This window comes from Thunnus albacares, chromosome 3 (genome assembly GCF_914725855.1).
Source record: "Thunnus albacares chromosome 3, fThuAlb1.1, whole genome shotgun sequence".
NCBI classification, from domain to species: domain Eukaryota; kingdom Metazoa; phylum Chordata; class Actinopteri; order Scombriformes; family Scombridae; genus Thunnus; species Thunnus albacares.
This window is the reverse complement of record NC_058108.1, coordinates 14,403,323-14,423,990: the sequence shown is the minus strand read 5'-3', so window position 1 is coordinate 14,423,990 and position 20,668 is coordinate 14,403,323. Positions and strand designations below refer to the sequence as shown.

Genomic DNA, 20,668 nt, shown 5'->3' with positions numbered 1-20,668 from the left:
GAGGATGAAACAGGCAGCAATTTTGTTCTCATGTCGTCTACAGCTATTGTCAAAACTCACCAAATTAAGTTTTAGAATGAGTTCAGAAAGCAAAAAAAAGAAATCAACATGCATTTGAAATTCTACCTTCATTTAACCATTTTACCTTTATTGCAGATGGTTATTGTATGGCCATTACTAGCCATTATGGTAGAAATTAAAGGACCAGTCTATAAGATTTCTATTGGCAGAAATGGAATATAATATTCATTGATTCAAGTATGTTTTAATTAGTGTATAATCAGCTGAAAACATGAATTGTTGTGTTTTCATTACCTTAGAATGAGTCCTTTATATCTACATAGGGAGCGGGTCCTCTTCCATGGAGCCTGCCATGTTGCGCTGCCATTTTTTTTTTTACAGTAGCCTAGAACGGACAAACCAAACAGAGGCTCCAGAGGGCCTTTCACATTTTTTTTGGGTTTCACTGCCATCATTTGTTCTCCGACACACTTGGAAGGGGGAGAGGTGTATTCAGTTGGTGGCAATCTGCAACCTCACCGCTAGATGCCACTAAATCCTGCATACTGGTCCTTTAATTGATTGATTGAATTCATTGATTTTGGTACAGGACTACTCACTAGTTTGCTCAGTTACACCCCATTTAGATTATTTGGGTCAGTGCAGTCTAAGCTGTAACCTTGATACTACTACAATGCGTGAGGTTGGTCACAGCAAAGCTTTTTTTGCAATTAAAACAGGTTTATGGATTAAATGTTGTTAAGTTTATGTTTAGGCCTGTCCAAAGCTGTATAACATGCTAAACAATATGCTATATAGCTAGATATGTACTTAATCATCTCTATACTATATATTATATACTATATTTGGTACAAACTGGAAATCAACCTTGTGGTTTAGTAAAACCTTCAAGGAAATCATTAAAGTGTTCTTTTCTCAAAATGCGTTTACAACCCTTGGATTAATAAGAGACACAAAATTGAAGGTAATACAAAAGGATCTGCAAAGTCCAGCCAGGGGCAGCAAGGGAGGAGATGAAAGTGATAAAGGTACATTTGCGTTGGCCATTAGCAATTAGAGAGATGCCCAGCAGAACTTAAACCTTTACCTAGCCATGTTAAAAACTGTCATGAAACCCTGCTAACAGACAAACAAACGAAGCTACAAACTTAAAACATATCTTCCTTGGTAGGAGTAAAAACATACATGACAAAGGCAAGAGGGTTAGTGCAGTTCTAGCGGCTGTATGTCAGTGCCTTACCACCCACAACAAATAACCAGCCTATCCTCTCAAGAAAAACAACAGTATAGATCTAGATTATTATGGCCTGGGGCAGTGACGGTGTTCAGGTGATATCAATATAAGGTGACTTCCTTATCAGAAGGCGGCGGGTAGGGGGGATGGCTAGATAGTGGCTTGGTTATATAGTAGATGGCAAAAAGTGGCCTTTTCTGCATGAGACCAGTGTTTGCCTCCTGCTTCTAACCAAATAGCTTTCTGCACAAAAGACACCATGAGTCACCGTGGCTCGGGTGTCCAAGCCATGACCTTTTCCTAACCGTATCCAAGTGGTTTTTGTGCCTAAACCTAGCCCTACCTTAACCACAGCGTTGTCACACCATAAAACATCATTATATTATAAAAGGGTCCTGTGGGTCATTCTTCTGGTCCACATCCGTCCTCTAGAGGGCACTGAAAACACTCTTATAGGTTGTTTTGGGAGTCATTGGAAATAAACCTATTCTGTCATTTTGGTATGAGGATGTTTTGCAAATGACAGAGCTGCCCAGTCTTTCAAGGATGATTGCCAATGCTATGACATTTTCAAATAAATGTTTAAAAACTAAACCCTTTTAAGAGGTGTTGTTTCCTTATATTCCAAATCCTCATTCCAAAATGTTAATCTTAATTGGGGATGTAGCCTTTTTACCAAACATGCATCATTGTTCTCTGCTGATGGGGACCCATTGAATGTATTAAGTACCCTTTATATTTTTTTGCCCCTTCCCCTCAGGCAGCCTAAGTCTGCCGCTGGCACTGGGTATAATCCTTCACACACGCACACACACTTTTACTACATAGACCTACAGTTTGCTTTGTGATGATTCTGAGACTTCAGCTGTGATTCTAAATTACTAGCTACGAATTACTCTGACTGCATGCGGTGTATGAATAAATATAAAGAAAGGTCTGGGTTTTCAAACTACTCTTAAATTAAAATAAATAATAAACCAATAATCCGATGGTGTTTATGGATGTTTAAGGCACACCAAATAGTTCTACATTATATTATGTACTAGAAGAATTATGTATCTAATAAGAATATTGAGGGTTTTTTTCCCTGTTTTTTGATGCGGAAACAATACTTGAGCAGAAGTGATGCTGCTGCTCATAGCAAAAATTCCATTAATCGCAAGGATTGGTGGTTGGATCTCTTCCTGTTGACATCTTGAAGTGTCCTTGAGACATAATGCTCAAGAATGTCCTTCTTTACTCCTTCTTTCTATATATCATTTCTTACTCAAGTAAAATAAATCGTAGACTTGTCTAAATACTTCTGATTTTTACTCTTATATGCATCTCTGACACATTAGCATGGGACAAAAAATATATTGAAGTTGACAGATATTTTGACATTTTTTTTGGATGTTATATTAAAACTGGCTGTGATTCATTACCTGCATTTGAGCCGTTTGTTCACTCTCTGTATGTCAGGTGCTGACTCACTCACTCACCTGCTCTCTCACTCATGCACTCACCTCCTCACCCATCCACCCACTTGCTCACCCATGCCCTGTACCTTGCACACATCATCTCCACCCCAAAACTGCTTCTCTTTCAATTTCCTCACCTCTTTTTGGCAGTGCTGCTGCATTTGTTGATTGAGAGACCTTTGGAGGTTGTAAAAGCTGTGCCGACCCCTTTCCCCATCCCCACCTCCACCCCCACTCCCACTGTCTCCTGCTCACTGCCTCTTCACTGTCACTTGCTTGGCTACATACTAACTTGCTGTAGGAGGATAATTAGTCAAAGTGATTTCCTGCCCCCCCCTCCCGCAGCCTTACTCCCTTTCTCCTGCATCTGCTTAGCACAGCTTGGCATGGATGTCATGGAAATCTCATCACCTGTGCCATTTGTCTCTCTCTGTTTGACATGGGAATATACATGCATGCCATACAGCTTGAGTGAGTATCATCAACCCAGTCTTACATCAACTTGTGTAATACTATGTTGTTAGTTTTGCAATAATGGCTGTAAAATTGTGAGATGCCTAAATTTTTTTGGCTTATTATTTTCTATTGGCCTGTGTGCACGTCATGTGACTGTCACGTTTCTGTCTGCTCAAACAAAAAAAAAGGCTGCCATTCCTTTTATTCTCAGTGGAAAATGCAATATTTTAAAGTAGTTTTATCATTAAAATACATTTTGATAACATTTTTAGGAAGAGATGTGCATTTCATTTTCATAATCTTCGTTCAGTGAATGCATATGATGTTTAGTTTCTTCAGTTATTATGGGGATTTTTGCAGGCTTTCTATCATTGCTGTGGTGGTTGCTATGGACGCTGCTATCGCTGAAAACATGTAGTTGCATGTTGTTTGAATTATTGTCTTTATGTTGTGTAGTTATCTGAACTGTTACGTTATTTGTGTTATTTTGTGTAACTGTTGGATGATGTTCTTTAAATCAAAAATGTGGATTTTAAATGCAGAAAAGAACTGAATTTGAAGCTTTACAGGCTTTGCAAGGACCCGCCCGAAAATATCTTCCTCACTGTCACCGTGTTAAGGTTTTCTTTTTAAAATTTCTCAACACAAAAACACGAAAGTGTCCTTGATAAGACAGCAATACAATAGGTTAATGTTAAGGCCAGTTTTAAATATTTCTCCTTTAATTGTGGGAAATAACTTTTTTTGTCAGTTTTTGATAGCAGTAGGCTACGGAAGGGCATTGTGTTACAGGCAGATGTGGCACTTTCCACTACTGATTTGGGTTGTGGGCTTCAAACCATTTATAATTGCTGCTGTCCGCTGCAACCTGACTGCAAACGCCACTATCTCTGTTAAGAAAGGCTGTTTTATAGCCTGTGATTGTTAAATATGAAGTTGCTCATTTAATTTTAGATTTCTAAGACTATGTGGCTGAGGATATTTAATATGAAATCATGTATCTTAAAATATACAATCTTCCTCAATTAATATTGAGACATGTCATCCAAATAAGTAGTCCAACACTGTGTGTATGTGTGTGTGTGTGTGTGTGTGTGTGTGTGTGTGTGTGTGTATGTGTGCATCAATGCCACATTAAGGACGGGGTTGTCTTTACATTTCACGCTCATCCCTGCACTTGTCACTTGTCACATATATTTCATTAAACTTGATTTTAGATTGTACATTGCATTCAACCATTACTATTACATAAATTAATAATTATTTATGCACATGTCACATTTAACTGTTGCTTTTGTCACCCTCATATATTTCATACACTTCATTTCTTTGTCCATAGTACAGTCCATATTTCCTTTGTACAGTCAATATTTCATTTCAAGTTTTATATCTCATTTCAAAACTATTACTGTTACATTCTGTAAATAGATTTTAAAATTTCAATTTAATTTTAATATTACTCTGTTTATTTCATTATTATTATTATTATTATTATTATTATTATTATTATTATTATTATTATTATTATTATTATTATTATTATTATTATTATTGTTGTTGTTATTATTATTATTATTATTATTATTATTACCTTACTTTTGTCTGTTTTTATTCTACTGTATGCCATGCTGACATAAAATCCCAAAATCAAAAATCATAAATATACACAAAATTTTCAGGGTTGTGTAAATAGTACCCTAACCCTAACCCTAACCCAAACACTCCAGGCCTTCCTCCAAGCCTGTAGTAATGCCCTAGATTGTCAGCAGCTTCTTTTATATATTGGGCCTTCAGCTTGCTCTCTGAAACTAGGCCTGAGATGGCTTTTATCCATAAAATGAGAAAATTAAGTAGAGCTAAACTAAATGCGTAATTTGAAAGGTCTCGACCTGAAGAGTAACATATGTCAGTATGAATATTCTACATGGCTCTTGCTTTGAAATACTGACCTTTAAACCTTGACCTTGGTGCATGTTTGAAGGCTTATAATTCAGTTACAAAAGGGGCTTCAGGCATGGGACCAACTGTTATGGAGAGCTCTGGACCTCGACTATCATATGAGAATAGTCAACAGCTGGGGGCGCTATCACATATGGGTAAAATATGGTTAAAATTAATTTTCACCCATTTAACAATTAGGTATTTAAAATTTGATTACACAAGTGTGTTTACCATCCCCTTATACTCCTCAGTGTACTCTCAAGTCAGTATTTACAACTTCCAATTCTAGGAAAAACACTAATTCCCTAGAGCCGCGCCATGAAGTATGATACAAATCAGCACAACAGTTGTGGTTCTTCTGGTTTGCAATGTAGGGTTGTAAATATAGGCTGTAAAAAGATATATCTACTGAATATATCAAATATCTAGTACAGCCAAATGAGTAATTACACTACATCTAGATGATCTATGTTAAGAAAAAGTAAAGATATTGGTTTATTTCAGATATTTTAGCTAGTATTCTAGAAATGGGGCTTTGGGTTGGTGTTCAGTTTTGGCGGGAGTTATGCAGCACTTCAAACTGTGTTCAGGAACTTGTCTGTTATTGATTCAAAATGTTTGTTCGGTCCGCATGATGCATATATTAAACTGCCTCCTGAATGCTTACCAATATGTTAATAATTGCAGTAGATTAAGGGATAACTCTGTTGCAATTAGAACTGATCTTAGAGCGATTGGTAAAATACTTTGAAAAGTCTATGTTAACCGTCGGGGAAACTGATTTGGTGCCAGGAACAGCACTATTTCTGGCCATAACATTAACCTGTTGTATTGTTGAGTTATCAAGGGCACTTTCATGTCTTTGTGCTGAGAAATGGTAAAGATATAATTAAACAAAAACCTTAATCTTTATGGGATGGAGAGACTGTTGTATCATGGATGCAGGCCTACACTTCACCCTTCAGGATAGAATAAATAAATGCAATTAGAAAATAAATGTATATAAACAGACAGAGTCACATTTTTGTTATCCACTAATAAATAATTGTTTACACATTATGCATGACTGCTCATGCTTAAAATGGAAAAAGTCCAGTCTGAAACACTGAAACATGCTTTATGCCTCATTAAATTCCAGCTGTAAGCTACAGAGTAAACAGATTTGTCATTGTGCTTTGTCAGAGAATGCAGGTTAGTTTGGAGACAAAAAGGACTTAAGTGAGTTTATCACTCTGTCAAGGTTGTTGAGTTACTGAAGAACCAATAGAATATGTAAAACAGGTCAGTTCACCCAAATTATGAAGATAAAAAAAACAAAAAAAGGTCTCACGTACCTTTATTGGTATCTCCATGCATAAGGCTAGATAACCAGCCAGGCAAAACAGCCCCAGTTTCACTGTGTGTTAGTTGGTTTTGGTATTTAATTAATTGCATGTTTATTGAATTAGAGTCCTACATTGTTGCCAAATCCTGAGGGCCCTGTGTCAAAATCTAGCTTTAAAACTTGGGTCATTTTAATATATATTGTGCTCTCATTTCTCACATTCCTAAATTAAGTTGTGTTTAATTAAATTACCACAAACTAACTCAGTGCTTTTTTACCTCATCATGACCACTCTTCATATGTTATATTCTTAATTTGGACATGATTGGTAAGCAGTTCAACCAAAGGGTTATTTTCATTTTTGGATTGTTACATTTGAAGGATTTTAAGAGGCCGGAAGCAGTGAAAGTGTTCAGTATTTCACAAGAAAAAAGTAAAATTTAGAGGAAAATCTTGTGCACAGTCTAAGAGGCTAATCCAGCCATGGCCGCGTACAAAGTTTTTGATTTATTATTCATTTATTTGAATTTTTGATATCAATTATGGTAGCTATACCACAGTTTTCATTATCTAGAGTAACTGGAAAGTTGTTTCTGTAAAGACTTGAAAATGTAATTAAAAAACCCTTTTGAATATGACACTGTTTTTAAGTGAACTAACCCTTTAATATTGCAAAAATAGTCCTCTCAAATCTCTATAGAACGATCTTATTTTTATGGACAATTAGTTCCATTACACAGAGATTTCCCATGCATCCCCAGCCCCTTCTGTGTAGTGTAGTGAAATCACAGCAGTCCAGTGATTTACTAGTGAACAATGGCTGTATTGAGACCACCCGCTTCAGTCAGGCTCCTCTCCCCATCTCCCCCTCCCATTCACAGGCATGTAACAGCAATGTACTTTTCTCTACTGCAGGAAAACCTGCACCCTGCTCATCTTTAATTACATTTCCATTCTTAACTTGTAGTTCAGTATGTGTGTGTATGTGTGTGACAAACATCTGTGTAAGGTTTCTGCAGTAATGGGTAGTCGTGTGGGAAGGGAAACAATTGTGCTTGTATCCCTAAATGTCCTTAAGCCACGTTATTCCTCTGCAGTGTTTGAATCTTATGTAAATTCTAATCTAATTTAGTGGATTCAAATAAAGAACTTGTACAGTGTGTGTGTGTGTGTGTGTGTGTGTGTGTGTGACAATGTGAGACAGCTTGTCTCCCACTCGTCGTTACACTGCTGCAGTTAAAAGGATGACTGAGGTAATAAGTAAATCAACGTGTGAAAACAAACCCAGAGAAAAATCATGTTCAAATGCATATCATTTTGAGGGCAAACAGCATGTGATGGCAGAATGGCTTGTGTTGTACGAAATGGTAAATTTGATCGGCTGTTAAGATGGTATGTGAATAAATACTCACTGGTGCTTGCTTGTCTTGCTACAGCTCTACAGCTCGGTGGAGTTTGGGAGGAGGTGGCAACTGGTGCATGAAAGAGTGGCTCCCAATCGTTTCTACTGGTAAGTACAGAGTTTTGGACAAGTTGTGAGCAAGAGAAAATGCATAAGCTAGATCTAAAATTGTCAGTGAGAGTTTTTTGTTTTATTTAGTTTAGGGCTGAATGATTTGGAGAAAATATGTAACTATTATTTTCACAATCATTATTTCAATTTAGACAGTGGTTATTTTCTGTCAATGAAACATTTTGAATTTTTACTAAGCATAATCACAAACTTTATATGTTTTGTTCACATAAAATGAATGATCACATAAAATTATGCATTTACTTTTTTTACTTTTTGTCCTCCCAATATCCTTTTTTTTTTTTTGAAAACAATCAATTGGAAAAATAGTCAACTTCTAAGCAATTGATTCATCTCCATAAATTCCTAATAGCTTCCTTGAAAGTTTCCTGGAAGAAATTTTGTAATTTGGTAGTGTTTATGAGTAAGATAGAGAAACTGTTCAATTTGCACACTTTTAATTAATTCATGAATAAATAATATAAGCCAATGTAACTAGGTAGGTTACATTGGCTTGGCATTTGGCTGTACTGGCTTTTAAGATGCCAGTATATTTTATGAGAACAGCTTCGGAAACCCCCTCCCCCTACACCTTTGTGACATCTGAATTGGGTGGGTGTTAGCTGCTTCTGAAACAGACAGTCCTACATTCACACCCACTACACACAGTGATTGGCCAGGTGTGTGGATTTGCAAAAATAATCAGGGGTTGAATTGTTTACACAGCTACTTCTGTCATTATTTTTATTTGTACAAATAAATATAATACCATAAACGCCTTCAAAGAGAGACTGTCTTTCACTATAATAAGTGTTAAATTTATTTTATTTGACATGGATATCACAATAGCATTGGAACTGCAACATACAATTATGTACAAGCACCAGATGCACCTGTCCAACACCTGTCCGCTTTTTTAAAAAGTTTAAGTAGAAAAAAGAAAAAATATATAAAAAAGGAAAATAAAAATACACCCACAAATACATATACAAAAATACAGTGGTGTGTATACAGGGGTATTAGGTGTGAGAACATTGTTGTTTGTCTTTTAGCCATGATTTAACACCTCTCTTGAAACATTATATTGTGCTGCATTTTCAACTCAGTGGGTAGACAGTTGTATAGTTTTGCTCCTTTAACAGATTGTCCAAATGAGGTTTTGCGTATTGCAAATTACATATCCTTCCCAGGAAATTTTTAGAAATTAACTATTAGTAAATAACAGACTCATTAAATAAAGCATTACCAAATAAAACAAACAAACAAACAAACTTAACATTTTCCAAAACTAGTCATAACATTCAAACTGGTATTTTATATTGATAACAGCTATTGTTGCCTTCATATGGAAATAATGACAAACTGCTGGTAAGGTGTTTAAGTTAATGCTGGTTTTCCGGGTAACAGTATGAGCTGCTTCACAGGTTCAAATCTTGGAGATCAAGATTTAGAGCTATCAAGATGATAATTAGATGAATTATATGATGAGCTTAAAGCTCAAAGCTAGGAGGAGTATTGTCCAGAGTAAGGGTTGTCCAGTTCTTGAACATCATATATTTCTTGCAGTTATCTGTTGCTTTGTTGCTATAAACAATAATTGCATGACAACTATCAGTAAAACTAATGTTGAACTCAAAGCCAAATTCTTGACATTGTAAATGTCGTGGACAGACTACTCCATTGCCTCGCCACAAAGTGAGGAACACATAAGCTGGAAAGGTTTTTAAGATTTTCATTATTCATGTGTCTGACATGCCTGATATTCATCTGTAGCAGACAGTTATGGGATCGACAGTGTTCAGCTGTGGAAAGAGGCTTCAAAATCAGTTTTGGGTGCAATTGCAGTATTGTTTTCCTTCGAGATAAAATAAACCTTTGTCAAGTTTGAAGTTTTCTGTCAGCAAGACCTTTAAACCCAAATTATGGCATCATGCTCCCATCTGGACTGTTGCATAGTCATTGCTTTTATTTTTTCAGATGAAGACTAAATTGCTAGATAGTAGCTAGACTTAAATTGTTACATGTATCTTTATGTTTACGTTTATTTTATTTAAGAAGGGACAATGCACATTAAATAACATGAACACTTTAAAATACCACTTTTTCTATGTGGTATTTTATAATTCCCTCTGGTAGTAGCACTGATAGATGAGTTTTGATTTTGTTTAATGGATTCATCGAGTGTAGGGGAGGCCAGACCATGAAAAATTTTATACACAAGTAAAATATCTGATCTATCTGTATCTAATATCTATCTATTTGATCATGCTTTCCCAGTTTAAAAAAATCATATTTAGTTGCAATTTTACAATGATGATATGAATTTGACTTTTTATCCAATGTCTTCAAAGCCAGTTTATGAAGTGTTTCTATTGGTTGTAATGTGGTCCTATCTGTCTGTGTCTAGCTGGTAAGACTATTTTATGTGTGAGAGAATCATAAAGTAAATATTTAAACTCATACACTACTGATAGTCCTCTCCCTGCTACTATAACATCTGGGTCTGGATCTCTATTTGCAGACTTTGAAAAAAAAACATACATACATTTTTGCTGACATTGAGGTGTAAACATGAATTTGTTAACCAATTAGAGATATTGACTATTAAAGCTGATAGTTCTTCTGCGGCTTGCTTCTTGCATTTAGCATGTAGATTCGACCATATCATCAGCATACATCTGACAAGTTACAGTAGGTGGACAAACTTCAGGTAGGTCATTAATATACAAACTAAATAACAGAGGACCCAAAGTGAAACCTTGAGGTACACCAACATAATTATGAGGTTTTATGGTCTACAAAAACACATTGTATTCTGTCAGTAAGGTATGATTTTAATCGATTTCATTATATTTGGTGAAAAATGAAACTTTGACAACTTATGTAATCAAAACCTCATGATTAAATGTCTCAAAAGCTTCCCTTAAATCAAAGACAAAAGCCCCTACCACGCCTCCCTTGTCCAATTTGGTCATAATATTTTCCAGAAGAAGACAATTTGTAGTTTCAGTGGAATGATGTTTTCGAACCCAAATTGCATAGGTTGCAATGAGAAGGAAGAAGCATTCAAATGTGATATTAGCTGTTCAGAGATACATTTTTCTGCAACTTTTGAAACTGCCAGAAGGATATTGATGGGTCTGTAGTTACTAAAGACCATGTATTCATCTGATTTGAACACTGGTGTAATTATTGCAGTTTTCCAGGCCCTTGGAAAAAGTCCTTCATTAATGGACCAATTAACAACTTTTGAAATAGGAGGAATGAGTGCCTCCTTATGGGTTTTGATAAATACTGGGTCAATCCCATATACATCATTTGCCTTTGAACAATTAAGAGAGGATATAATTATATATGCTTTGGAATTTGTCACTTCTCTTGGTTTTTGTATCATCATGTAGAGAGTTTTTGTATCATCATTGCTTCCAGGTCCCCCATCTTTTCTTCAGCAAAATGGTCTCACCAACACCACACAGGTGCTGTCTGCAGTGGTAGTTAGCATGTCTGGCCTCTATACAGTAAATAAAATGTAACAAAAAGCTTTCACCTCAACAAACTGCAGAGGAACTGTCAGGGTAGTAACAAGCTGGGCAGCCAGGAGTGAAGGGAGCCTGGAGGGCTGATGCTGCAGAAGCTGTCAGAGTTCTATTTTGGGACTCACACTATGCAGTAGGTGTGGTGGTAGCCCTGGTAATGAGGCTGCAGAGGGAGCTGACGTCTGCTGTACATGTGGCCACCAAACATGTAAGGAAGATGAAGAGTCGTAAGGTGATTTGAGATTTAGTCAACCTGAGTAGTGCTCAGTCACACAGTGCAGGTTGTTTGTGTAAGGCGCAAACTTGAACAAACAGAGCTTCCACCTAATTCAGCTATAATCAGTTTGCGAGTTTAGCCAGTGCAGCCATGAACTGTTCTGCATATGACATTACAAATCTTTACAAAAACATCTGGAGCTGTCTGTATGTGTTTGCTAGGCAACAGCTCCATCTCATGACTAAGTTCTGTTTTTTTCCCACCTGTTCTAACTCCAAGTCTCCTCACACAGATGTGTGTGGTCTATGTGTGTCCTGCTTCCCATCACTAAGTGGCCAAAATATACAAGTTTAAACAAACCATATAGCTCCACTAATTCAAAGAGTTGAATGGGTTATTCAGACTGAATGGATTATTCAGTTAAAATGGAAATGTTCTTTGGATAAGTAGGCCATCCTATTCACAGCTGTGTTTCATCTGGGAAATCACCAATAGTACAGTACCAATAAGTATAATGCTATGGTGGTCTCTGTCTGTCTCTCACTGTGTCTGCTTCCCATTCCCCTCACACTGACTCTTTATGTCTCTCCCCATGTAAGTGCTTGCTACCTGTCGACACACTCTTTCTTTCTTTTTCTCTGTCCCTCTTTCTGTGTCTCTATACCTCCCTCTTCTCTCCCCCTCCATGCGTGTGTTGCCTTTGCTTCTCCTCTGATCCTCCAGTCTTTTTAATACATATTTAATGCCGTAATGATTATATGCTATTCCATCTGCGGGCATCCCTACTGTAGCGAGAAAATCAATGGCTTTTCCTCTCATTATGATGTCAGGAAATGTCTCTCTCCATCTTTCTGGGGTAAAAAGGACCTTCTGGGGGCTCTGAACATTTACATCACAGTAAACCTGAGTCCCCTTTTCCTCTTACTTTAAACTGCCATCCACAATGAAGACAAAGACACAGTAATGCCTGCAGCCAATGCTGCTGATGTTTACCATGTCACAGCACTTGACTTTACCTCTCTGTAGTTATAAATTTGTCTGACTTTGCAGCATGCAATCCCTCAGGTCAGACAGCAACTTCGGTAGGTGGCATCTGCCCGAAGGCAAAAGACCAATGGTGATGTTCCTGAAACACATTTGTCTGCCTTTCAGGTCGAAAATGGGTTTGGACAAAGAGCCAGGCTTAATTCACCTGGAAACCAGCATCTCTGAAGGACGTGAGTAATTGAATTCCGAGTTCAGCGCTCCATTCTCTGGTGTCTTTGTACAGTATTGTGAGCATTGTGCTAAAGTAGAGAGGAATTGGGAGTTGTGTGGACAGTTCTGCTGAAGGGTAATGCAAAGGGACAGCGGAAATGGCCAAGTCCAGGGACACACAATGACAATGGAGAGAAAAGTAATGCATATATTAGAATGCTTTTAAAAGCAAGTGATTTAGCTCAGTGGCGCTCCCCATAGAGAAATATCACTCATCCTCCTGAATGACAATGAATACTGGGATATTGTGGGTTGATATATGGTATTTGACTTGATTTGCTTACTGAATATGATGTCAGAATCCTTAAAAAAAATACATACATTCTCTTTTTCTCAATTATTATCTGGTGGAGCATTTTATACTTGTTTCATATATTCACAATCAACATAAAACTTTGATTAAATTATATTTACATATGAATGTTAGTTTACTAGTCATGAAGTACTACTCAGTTGTATAATGTCCCCTGATGATGTCATCAGAGGGTTATCTCGAGTTCTTTTTTTAATTTATCTCTGGTGAGTCCCCAAACTTCATGAAAGTGCAACACAAAATTCCTGAAGTACCCCTTAATATTTACTGTATTCTTTTTTTTTCACACAGTTTTCAAAAAGACTTCAAAGGTGTCCATGCCACCTTTCTATAAGAACATTCTCTTTGACGCCAACACAATAGAGAAAAGCCAATCACACAAACACACATAGTAAACATCAGTTGTGTCAGATGATTTGGTCACACAGCCAGAGACTATCACTATCGATCATGTGTATGTGCAAGAAGCCGACACATATTTGGCAGAGGCTAACATGTGGGGACAGGCTCTCTCCCAGCACTGCGATTAAAGGCAAAGAAAGCAATTGGCCTCTCTGGTCATCTGTCTTCCCCTCCGCCCGGCTCCTCCCTTACTGGGACCACTTTATTGACACGAGTAATGTAGGAAGCCAAAAAGGCCACTTGGCTCTGGGTGAAGGCTGCCTTTCTTCATTGGCTAATACCACTGCCAATGCCATGGCTTGACGTGTGTGTATATGTGTGTCTTTGTGTGTGTGTGTGTGTGTGTGGGAGCAGAGGCGCTGTATGTCACCTGCAAGTTGCAGAACTGCACAGATGCCAACAAGGGCAAACCATTCCCTGGCTACATTGACCCCAATTCTCTGGTGGTGCAAGATGAGTATGTGTTTGTCCAGGTAGGTAATTGTCCAGTTTGCTCAGTGAAAAACATTTAGAGTGTGTATGAGGCAGAAAGTGTGAGGATTTTGTAGGAAATTTCCAAGGTCAATGTGAGAGAGGTACTATTACTACAGCCTTATGTGTCCCTTTGGTGTGAAAAATGCTTTATCTGTGTTTTTTATGTCTCTAAAATGCTTTTACCCAATGGTCACCTTAAGGTGTCAACTGCAGGGAGGCCAATCTACTACGTGTCTGCTACAAGAGATGTCTTTACACCAATGAAGCTGCCAAAGTACACTTTGCCCAAGGTAAACATTACAGACTGAATAAAATAAAATTAAAATGAAGAGATACTCATAAGATCTTAATGAGTAACAGTACACATAATTATTGGTGTTCAGGAAGTGCCCATGTCTCTAGTTGGTAGTGCTGGAGTAGTATGTGGAAGTTTTCTGCATTCAAAGGCAGTAAACTTCCAGCTCTGTTAGGTACATGAGCTAAAGTTGCAGTAAAGCTCCAGTTCATCGCTGGCTCTGCTTGACACTCTTTCTGTTATTTATTGGCAAATCAAGGCCAAAAGTAACTCTCACAGTGTTTCCAGAATTGTTATTCCGTGCTGCTCCATGTGCGCATGGCCTCGCTTGTCACGTCCCCACTGACAATTAAACATGTTTTATTCAATCAAGCCCTAGGCGCCCCAGTTGCTGTCGGCTCACTGCAAGGTGTTATTGGCACAGTCAGAGGCAGATGAATCACACAACCAAACAGCATGGCCTCAGCTGCATAATCTCTGCCCAATAAGCCTGACATAGTGTTAATGATTGTAGTATCCTCTCAGTTAAAATATGTGAGTAAAGAAGATGTAGAAATGCTGATTGTTGAATATGATTAAGGTGGCAGGAGTGTAAGAACAGTATACAATCTAAAAGTTTTTATATTTGTTATTGAGCCATAAGAGATCATGTTTTTGAGTGAATGGGAAAATTAAAGCTTTCACAAATTAGGGTGTATTATTAGATGCTTTTTAAAATTATATTTATTTTAAATAAATGTCAATGATAAAAAATATTTCATACTTTTTACAGTAGGTGTATTCAGAGCATTCAAGAGTGTTTTTTTTGCCTTTTATTCACATTTTTTCACATTATAACCAGATATTTTTCATGTTATAATGAAAATTTACAAGTTTTTTCATTAGTACTACATACCAACTTATTACATTTTAATAAGAAACTTTTTTGTGTTTTAACCATGTATCACTTTATCTTGTATAACCAATCTTTTTTCATTTTTATTATCATTAGTATACATCAAATTATTTCTTTTTAACAAGAAAGTTTTATTTCACAATACCAACCCATCTCTTGTTTGAAACAAGAAGTTTTTTGTTATAACATGATAAAATGGTATGTTATAACAAGAATATGTTGATATAATAAGGAAAAGATCCAGTCGATGCCTTAAAACGCAGTTGAGTGGCATTGTTACAACAGCGTAGAGCTGCCACTGTGCTGCGACAAACTGAGCAAAATGTATTTGCTTTGCACAGTTTGTAGTTATAAAAAGAATATTGACCCATTTTAACAAGATTCATGTTATTAGAACATACCAAATAATTAACTTTTAACACTATTCTTGTTGTAATAATATATTACTTTTTGTTATATCAAACTTTTTAAAACTTAATTAAAATTTTACATATATACTATATTACACAACACCATGTATCTCATTAAAACATTGAAACCTTTCACCTTACAACATGATAAGTTGGTATGTTGTTATAACAATAAACAATATGTTGTTGAAGTAAGAGATAGATCCAGTCAGTAGCTAAAGAGAAGACATTGTTGCAGCAGCTTATTGCCATGACCAAAAGTATTTGCTCAGTTTCTCATTATAACAAGAACATTTTCTTGTTGTAATAGATCACATTATAACAAGATGTTTTAGTTTTTAGTGACATATTTTTCTTGTTATTTATATATACCAAGTTACTGTTTTCATTATTACACAAAGCCATAACTGTAAAACCGTATTTCATTCGAACACGAAGCGCTTCTCGATATATATATATTACACAACAGCACTTGAACATTTAAAGGTTTGAGTCAATCACTTTTATGTATTCATTTCATCACAACACTTGGATTCATCATTGCCTTTGCTTGTCTCCCAGGACTTGCATGTGATCAGTACGGATGAAAACCGTGTGGTGGCAGCCGTACAGGAATGGAACCAGAATGAAACCTATAACCTGTATGTGTCAGACACATCAGGGGTCTACTACACTCTGGCTCTGGAGAACGTTGTCAGCAGCATGGGCCCAGAGGGCAACGTCATGGTTGACCTATATGAGGTAAACAAACATTGATATCTAACTATGATTCCATGGAAGGGCAGTTTTTTATATGGAATTATATAGTATGTTGTGGTTCAAGTGGCAAAATATCACGCTGTGGTGGAAGTAGAATGACAGCTTTACTTTTGGATTGGTATGCTATAAATGGGGCCCTTTTTCTCCAAGACTGTGGTATTAATTTTATCTAATTTCTTATCTTTAAATAACAGCATCAATTAAAAGCCTGCTTGCCTGGCCTGAAAGTTTATAATGCACACGTTCACACATTATTGTAGATCTTGTAGGCAGAGATGATGAAATGTACTTGTTTTGTCATTTTGGGAATGAACCGTGCTGCTTGTAGGCCTACAGTCTTCAAAGCACATTGTATGAATACGAAACAGCTTCAAAGTGCTGACATCAACAAAGGCAAGAGGGGATTGTGCCAGGGATATAGATTTTTGTGAGGCTGAGATTATTTCTTTCTTTGATGAATAACTGCAGATATTACTTCACAAAATGCACCTAATCCAAAACAAAAAAAAAGGTGCATTAGGGCTAATGCTGGGGCTCTGGAACTCTGATATGCACAGTATGATTCTAAAGACTTGGATAAAACGATATCTATGAATCAAATAATTAAGCTGTTGATTATGCTGCTCATGTCTTGCTGTGGCCTTGCCAATGGAATCAAATCCACTGTCTTGATTGAGGTCGCCACCCAAAACGAAGGATATGCTAAATCTCTCCTCCAAGGGGGATTGAAGTATCTGTCAGTTACTAAAGTGGAGTTTCATTGCCTGATGCGACTGTCACTGACTCAATTCAGTATCCCTGAGCTATTCCTTGGGGCCTCCAACAAGGAGTCCGATTCATTTAAGAAACACATTGATTACTCGCAAGTCCCCAGACGGTCGATCATTCTCCACTCAGTGTTTGTGTCTGTATCTGGTTTTGTCGGGAATACAGAAGAGGTAAGTGTGCATGGTTGCGTTGCCCTAGGGTATATGATTTGCTTTGCAGTGCATTGCATTCATTGTCACCATTGTGACTGGAAGACATGGAAATACTTTCATATCCTTTGGACGTGTGAAGTCTGCATTTGTTGTCATTTGCAGATATGAGCTGTTTCCTTTCTAATTTTCACAGGTAGCGGGAATAAAAGGTATGTTCCTAGCCAACAAAAAGACGGACAACCAAGTGAAGACGCACATCACCTACAACAGAGGCAGAGACTGGAGGTTACTGCAGGCCCCAAGCAAAGACCTAAGAGGCAACAGCATTCACTGTGTGCTAGTGAGTGTCTGCGTGCCGCCTTCATACAAGCTTTTACATGTGTGCGCTTCCATCAAAGAGAGGCCTTGACAGGAGTTGACTGATCCCAGCAGCAATGAGAGGCCGAGCTCAGAAAGAGCAGCGCCCGTCAAAGCTGAGTGCTCTGAGCTGAAAGGTCAGCCATTTTGATTCAGTCCAATAAGCTGACCTCCCATTTAAGAAACACAGAGAAAGAGGTGTCAGGAAGAAAAGCAATCGCTTCTTTTTTGTCTGTCTTTCTTCCTGAAAGCCTCTGAAAGTTGACTGTTTCTCATAGTCAAGTAGAATTGACTTTTCACTGACTGGCCAAAGTTAGAAAAATATGGAACATTTCAAAGTTAAGAGTACAGCTGTATATCATTTAAGTGCAGATGTGGTGTTTGCTGATGAAGCAGATTCACTTCAATCACCTTCAACTAAAAATCTGCATACATGATGACAAAAATGATAGTAGATGTAGATTTGATGGTTTGTGTCATTGCTGCATTAGCACATCCTCTGTTAACATGAATTTATATACAAAAATAATCGCCCTTTTTTTGATAAACCAATTAGTGATTCTGTGGCATGCCTCGCCTTCTACCCGTATTATACAGTCATTTGTCTGGAAATGTCAGAGTTTTAATAAACCCCTAAACAGCCCGTCACAACATGGCCTGCACCACTGGCATTTTGCTGGGTCGTAATGAGAATTGTGTCGGTAAAGGTTAACCCAATCAAAATTAATGGTGAGACCAGCCAATGGGGAAATGGTGTTTGTGATAAAACTTGACTCAGGAGGGTTGTGCATCCAAGTCGCTACAACAGCCGTTTCATTCAGAAGTGTTTTTTGAAGGTTTTTAGTGATAGCGTTGGCTCAGTTTGATAGTTTTGATAATTGAGTTTGTGATTTCTTTCCTGCAGCCATACTGTTCATTACATCTTCATCTTCACGTGTCTGCAAATCCCTACACATCTGGAAACATAGCCAGCAGAGACTCAGCTCCAGGGATCATTGTCGCATCAGGTGGGTGAGAGGGAATTTTTTTGGAGTGACATGTTGTTTCTTTCTCTTGTTCTGAGGGGCTTTCTTTAAAGACAAAGCCTTTTATGACCTTTTTGTTTTATCTGTTACATAGTAATTAATTGAATTAATTAAATTCTTTGTAGTTTTGGGCTGATAGAATAAAACCTCTGCCAGGTGCTCACAGGTTATTTTTAAATATACTTTTTCTTCTTAGAGTTCTCAAGGTTTAGTTTTATCTGTTATATAGTAATTAATTAACAAATTATTTGTGGTAGTTTTTGGCTGATAGAATAAAACCTCTACCAGGTAATCACAACAGGTGTTTGATTAAATACTTTTTAAGGCACTGGATTAAAACAGACTTTCATTTTATGATTAAAAAGGGAGTAAGAAAGAAAGTCAAACTAATAGAATGTTAAGTAAATGTATCTGGAAGTGAGATGGCCAAATGAATTGTGCATTGCATGGTTTGCTTAAATTTAAATAATTAAAAGAAAACAAAGGAAACATAAAAAGACACATTTTTCTTTTCTCCAAGTCTCCAAGCAACAACATTTACAATTGAGTAGGGTAGGTTAGGATTAGAGTTTCTTTTCTCCATCCAGTGTTATAATATCTTGAAGAGACAAAGACCACAAAAATCATTTAGAAGACAAAGCCAAAAGAAATCTGCCTCTTTCAGTAAAAGTCTTGGCACTTAACATTTCAGTGCAGTGAGGTTCCCAATAAACACACTGCAGCTCTCAACACTGTGTTTCTATGGAATTACATTTGGCTGTTTGCAGTTTCATGCTCTTTCATTCTGTTTTCAGTTGTTTGTCCATGTACAGCATCTGTCTACAACTCCCACAGGTATTTGACAACATGCATGTGCCACCTCACCTTTGAACAAGGGCAAATGACAGGACAACAGAAAGCCAGAGGACCAAAAACTCTATAATCCTCATGGTTTAGCCCTCAGAGCATCAGTGTTTCTGAGAGTGCAGGAGAGAAAGCAAAGACTCTCATTAACTCAGTTTGGTGTAATCAAAGAAATGTTAAAATATGAGATCAGCAGCCCCCCAGGTATATTCACACCTCAGTGATATTTACTCCTGCATTGACCCTCACTATTAATAACGCATCAACACATGCCTCAGGTGCCCGGAGAAAGCCAAACTTACGCAAAACACTTGTGAAACACTGAATGAAACAGGTTTCAGAGAAGTGAGAATAGAAAAAATTGACAGATTTTGTTTGTTCTTTGTCATTAGTCCAGCCAATTTTCCTTTTTTTTGTTTGCTTACAAGTTTGTAAAAATAATCTAATTGTAGCTGTACCTCCCACTTAGAAGAATAAAATGCAGTAAAGGAAAACTAATTTTTTTTTACATAAATTACATTAAAAAAAATACTTTTGTTTTTCTCTTTTGCTTTCAAAAAAGTTGTTTCCTTTGTTACATAGCGATAAGTAACAAAAAAGTGTAAAAAAGAAAAACACAGAAAAAGTTTTGATCAAGAGACCATCAGTAGCTCCACCAACACAAAAACAAAACCAGGGAAAACCGAACCCAGGATCACTTACCGTGTGCCACCAAACAATCATCCAGTGACCATAATTTTCCATTGAAGATAACTAACTAAATTCAATTTTTAAACAATTAGTAAATGGAGTCACTTAATTATACTATCATTTCTAGTCCCAATCTGTAGTGTTCATTTCAACAGTAGTTTTTTTTTCTTTGTCTTTTTGCAAAGAAAATCAAGTAATCAAATAATTCTGTTGTCTAGACCAAAACATAATGGGCCCTATCTTACATCCAGCCGAGCAAGCGGCGCTAGTTTAAGACCGACGCAGTCATTTTCATTTCATTTTCCCGACCAGCGGCCACGTCGTTT

General features: G+C 37.1%; 1 protein-coding gene across 4 annotated transcripts in view; it reads left to right on the top strand.

The window, feature by feature from the left end:
• Positions 1-20,668, top strand: part of LOC122979262 (VPS10 domain-containing receptor SorCS1) — a 172,727-nt gene that overhangs the window by 117,535 nt on the left and 34,524 nt on the right. For all 4 annotated transcript variants that reach the window (XM_044346579.1, XM_044346578.1, XM_044346580.1 and 1 more), the window contains exons 5-11: positions 7,873-7,946; positions 12,855-12,919; positions 14,029-14,147; positions 14,349-14,438; positions 16,310-16,489; positions 17,621-17,767; positions 18,689-18,791. In XM_044346579.1, coding sequence (XP_044202514.1) covers positions 7,873-7,946; positions 12,855-12,919; positions 14,029-14,147; positions 14,349-14,438; positions 16,310-16,489; positions 17,621-17,767; positions 18,689-18,791 — 778 coding nt within the window. The remainder of the gene's footprint in view (positions 1-7,872; positions 7,947-12,854; positions 12,920-14,028; positions 14,148-14,348; positions 14,439-16,309; positions 16,490-17,620; positions 17,768-18,688; positions 18,792-20,668) is intronic.